Source organism: Capsicum annuum, chromosome 3, assembly GCF_002878395.1.
Source record: "Capsicum annuum cultivar UCD-10X-F1 chromosome 3, UCD10Xv1.1, whole genome shotgun sequence".
In the NCBI taxonomy this organism is placed as follows: domain Eukaryota; kingdom Viridiplantae; phylum Streptophyta; class Magnoliopsida; order Solanales; family Solanaceae; genus Capsicum; species Capsicum annuum.
In genome coordinates, this window is record NC_061113.1 from 239836539 (window position 1) to 239840680 (window position 4142).

Below are 4142 nucleotides of genomic sequence, written 5' to 3' on the forward strand. Positions count from 1 at the left end.
CTATGCACTTGGAAGAGGGTGCTTCTGCTCAACCAATGAGGCTTGATGGAGTTCATAGGAGTTCTAATGTCTTGGGTTACTTTGATGTAGATGACAACAATACCATCACCCAAACCCTTTTATCTCAAGCTTTCAGGCATAAGCATGGATCTTCACAGGTCCTCGCAGTTCACCTCAATTACATTGCTGTGGGGATGTCCAAAGGATCAATTCTTGTGATGCCAAGCAGATACTCTCCACATCATGCTGATAACATGGATGCTAAGGTTTTGTGCTAATTAGCTTTGTGCACTGGTACTTTATTACAGTAATTGACCACATTGTGAATTGGATTTCAACAAAAAGTATTGTTATATTCAAAAAAGTATTATTCATTCTCTCCTCTTTGAACATAAATGATTGCAATTTAAGAAATATCTTCTCGTATAATCACTTTTGAAAAGGAAATTGCTCATTGCTCATTGTAGAATCTCTATATCTGTATTATGTATATTTTCTTGTTACTTGCATTAAACTTTAGATTCGACTGAATTATTAAATATATTTACTTTCTGATGGCAGAAATGTGTATATATTTCAGATGTTGATATTTGGATCACCAGGAGATAGATCTCATGTCCCTGTAACTTGCTTGAGCTTTAATCTGCAAGGGGATATGCTCTTTGCAGGATATGGGGATGGGCATTATACTGTATGGGATGTGCAAAAGGCCTCTGTGCTTAAAGTTGTCACTGAACATAAAGCTCCAGTTGTGCATCTTTTATATTTAGGGCAAGATTCTCAAGTTACTCGACAGTTTTTTACTGTGCTAAGTGGTGATACTAAAGGTGTAGTTAACTTAGACCGGTTTGCAGTGTATTCCTTGTTCAAAACAATCTCCCTTTCAAAGTCCCAGGTAAATATATCCTTTTTATGCTTCTCAATTGACATGAATATTCTTCCCAAAAATTGACATGAATATACATGCATCTCTAGAAGGGGAGCCTTGGAGTAACTGGTAAAGTTGCTGCCATGTGACCAGGAGGTCACGGGTTCAAGCCTTGGAAACAGCCTCTGGCAGAAATGCAAGGTGAGGTTGCGTACTATACACCCTTGTGGTGGGGCCCTTCCTCGGACATCGCGCATAGCGGTAGCTTTAGTGCACCGGGCTGCCCTTTTTTATACATGCATCTCTAGGTTGAATAATATTTGTTTACATTTTAACAGGAACTGCTAAATGAAAGCAACAGCACTACATTATGTGCTGTGCCACTAATATCTGGTGAAAGTTATGGAGGTGCTACAGTGGCTTCTCAAGAGGGAGGCGGCCCTTCTTTGATTGAGGAAGGTGTGGTCATACTTGGCACTCACCAATCTGCTCTAGTGGTATGAAGTTTTTAGAACATTCATTGCCCTGGAAGGATTTCACAAACTCCCCAAACCAAAACTCCTTGTATATGATCAGTTAACCTTCATTCCAGATTCTTGGTTTAAGACTTCTGTTTCACTGTCTTTTGCAGGCAAAATTTAGCCCCACATTTAAAGTTTATGCTAAAATTCCACGTCCTGATGGTGTTAGGGAGGGTTCAATGCCCTATGCTGCTTGGAAATGTATGGAATCACATATTTCTTTCAGTTTTGGTATGTATGATATTTGCCTGTGGATATGTTGCATTTTGGCTTGCTAAGATTGTTTTTGTTGCAGCAGAAAGTATGTCCACTGAAACATTAGAAAAAGTTTCTCTGCTTGCTATTGCTTGGGATCGAAGAGTTCAAGTTGCAAAGCTGGTGAAATCTGAGCTAAAAGTTTGTTGGAGATGGACTACGGATAGCTCAGCAGTTGGGCTGGCATGGTTGGATGAACAGGTACATAAATTTCTTGGTGCTATTAGGAGCTTAGTTTTCTCATCATTTATCTGCAATATGTGGAATACTTGCATTTGGGGGTGGGGGTGGGGGTGGTTTTGGGGGAGCCTTGGAGTAACTGGTAAAGTTGCTGCCATGTGACTAGCAGGTCATGGGTTTGTCTTGGAAACAGCCTCTGGCAGAATTGCAAGGTAAGGCTGCGTACAATACACCCCTGTGGTGCATAGCGCATAGCGGGAGCTTTAGTGCACCGGGCTGCCCTTTTTTTAAAAATAATGTAGAATACTTGCATTTAGTTTAGGACAAAAATACAAAAATTACTAAGGTCTTTTACTTGTCCAGATTTTGGTAATTTTCACAGCAACTGGACAGCTTTGTTTGTTTTCGAAAGATGGGAATTTGATCCACCAGAGAAGTTTCGCCATGGATGGATCTTGTGGAGAGGATCTCATGTCATACCATTCCTACTTCAGCAATGTCTTTGGAAATCCTGAGAAAGCTCATCACAACTGTGTAGGTGTTAGGGGGGCAACTTTGTACATACTTCGGCCATCCCAGCTTGTTGTTTCACGCCTTCTTTCCTGGAAGGAACGAATAGAAGTTTTACATAAAGCAGGTGACTGGATGAGTGCACTGAACATGGCAATGTCTCTTTATGATGGTCAGGCACATGCAGTCATTGACCTTCCAAAGAACTTGGATGATGCGCAGAAGACTCTTATGCCATATCTTGTACAACTGCTGTTTTCATATGTAGATGAGGTATTCTCCTACATAGCAGTGACATCTGGCAACCAACTTGGGCCGTCAGGCCAATCGAATGAATTGAAGTATGATGGTAACTTTGTGAATCCTGATATTAAGGAGCAGTACACTCTGGTTGGTGGTGTTTCCGTTGAATTCTGTCTTCATATCAAGAGACTTGATGTTCTCTTTGATGAAATTTTTCCAAAGTATGTTGCTGTGAATCACAAGGGTATGGTGCAATATGTTTATACTTCAACTTCCTGCATTATGTCCCATGTCAACTATTTGGGGCTTATTTCTATGTCTGGTACCTCCTTGATGAAAAACAAAACTGCTTTTACAAAACTATAATATATTACTGAGTGCCTCCAAGTAGCATAGTGAATTAACTAGGTGAACAGTTTATGAGGAATTGAAGATAATGGGATGCACATATTATTAACCAGAGTTTGAATCGAAAATGAGAAAAGCATAGTTTGAATAAATAATTATTTCAGGTTTGTTTGGTAACTTTTTCCTTCCCCAAGTCCCCTCCTCTCTCGCACTAACCTTTGGAACTCAATTTCTGCAGTAACTGACTTATCCGATGTGTTAGAAAACCTTCAATATCCGTCTTTTTGCCGTATCAAAGAAAGTCTAGAAACTAGTTATATGAAGATAAGAACAATTGTAAAAACTGATGTCTTATGGAGCTCCCAAGGGATTGGCCTAGTAGTCGCTGCACTGACAATCTTGGAGTTCAAATTCTAACAGAGGTGACAATAAGTAAATTCTTCTCATCTTTCTAAGACTTAACTTGCAACGTTAGTGGTTCCCATGCTGGTGGGAGGTAGCGGTACCCAGTAGATTAGTGGAGGTGTGTTAAGCTGGCCTGGATACCTTTGTTATCAAAAAAGCGAATAGAGTAGAAATGTTTAGCAGACTGTTAATTAATATTTTAATTTTGTTTGTGTTCCACAGTTCCTCCTGTGGAATTTTGGGCTTTTTCTGTTCTCATTTACTCCAATTTTCAACAGGTTATATTGCATTGAAATTAAAAGTCGGGCTAAATTATTTGTACAGATACATTTTTGGAGCTTCTGGAGCCATATATATTGAAAGACATGCTAGGATCTTTACCACCTGAGGTATATCTATGGTTTTGGTTTGTGACATGTTTTTAATTGAGGGGTTTTTATGCCTCATATTACTTTACCGTGTCACTATTAGGCACTTGCTTTGTTATTCATGTATAAAAGCAGATTCTATGGATGCTAATCTACTGTTATCCATTATTGCTAAAGATAATGCAAGCACTAGTGGAGCACTATAGCACTAAAGGTTGGTTACGGCGCGTTGAACAGTGTGTTCTCCACATGGACATGTTATCCCTGGATTTCAATCAGGTATTGCTGCACGTTTTATATGTTAAAATTTATGATTACTGTTTTACGGCCACACCTGAAGGTTCTCATTAATAAGACATGAGTGCAAAGGACTGTTGTCCTCAAACAGGAGAAAGTTGCATGAATGAAATAAAGCTTCCGCTATAGGCTTGATTTGGATATTTT

General features: G+C 39.4%; 1 protein-coding gene across 1 annotated transcript; it reads left to right on the forward strand.

Moving 5' to 3' along the window:
- Positions 1-2: 2 nt before the first annotated feature.
- On the forward strand, positions 3-4124 carry LOC107862831 (vacuolar protein sorting-associated protein 8 homolog). Its single transcript, XM_047408711.1, has 8 exons — positions 3-266; positions 581-895; positions 1207-1365; positions 1500-1620; positions 1685-1845; positions 2188-2821; positions 3655-3719; positions 3876-4124. The coding sequence occupies exons 1-8, from the start codon at positions 3-5 to the stop codon at positions 4047-4049; spliced, it is 1893 nt and encodes a 630-aa protein (XP_047264667.1). The 3' UTR covers positions 4050-4124.
- The last annotated feature ends 18 nt before the right edge of the window (positions 4125-4142 follow it).

What these genes read in the sequence shown, in the direction of transcription:
- LOC107862831 (XM_047408711.1), top strand. Translation starts at nt 3, where the DNA reads ATGCACTTGGAAGAGGGTGCTTCTGCTCAACCAATGAGGCTTGATGGA. An exon ending in TCTCCCTTTCAAAGTCCCAG is followed by an intron (nt 896 to 1,206) that starts GTAAATATATCC and finishes ACATTTTAACAG; the next exon opens with GAACTGCTAAATGAAAGCAA. An exon ending in CTCACCAATCTGCTCTAGTG is followed by an intron (nt 1,366 to 1,499) that starts GTATGAAGTTTT and finishes TGTCTTTTGCAG; the next exon opens with GCAAAATTTAGCCCCACATT.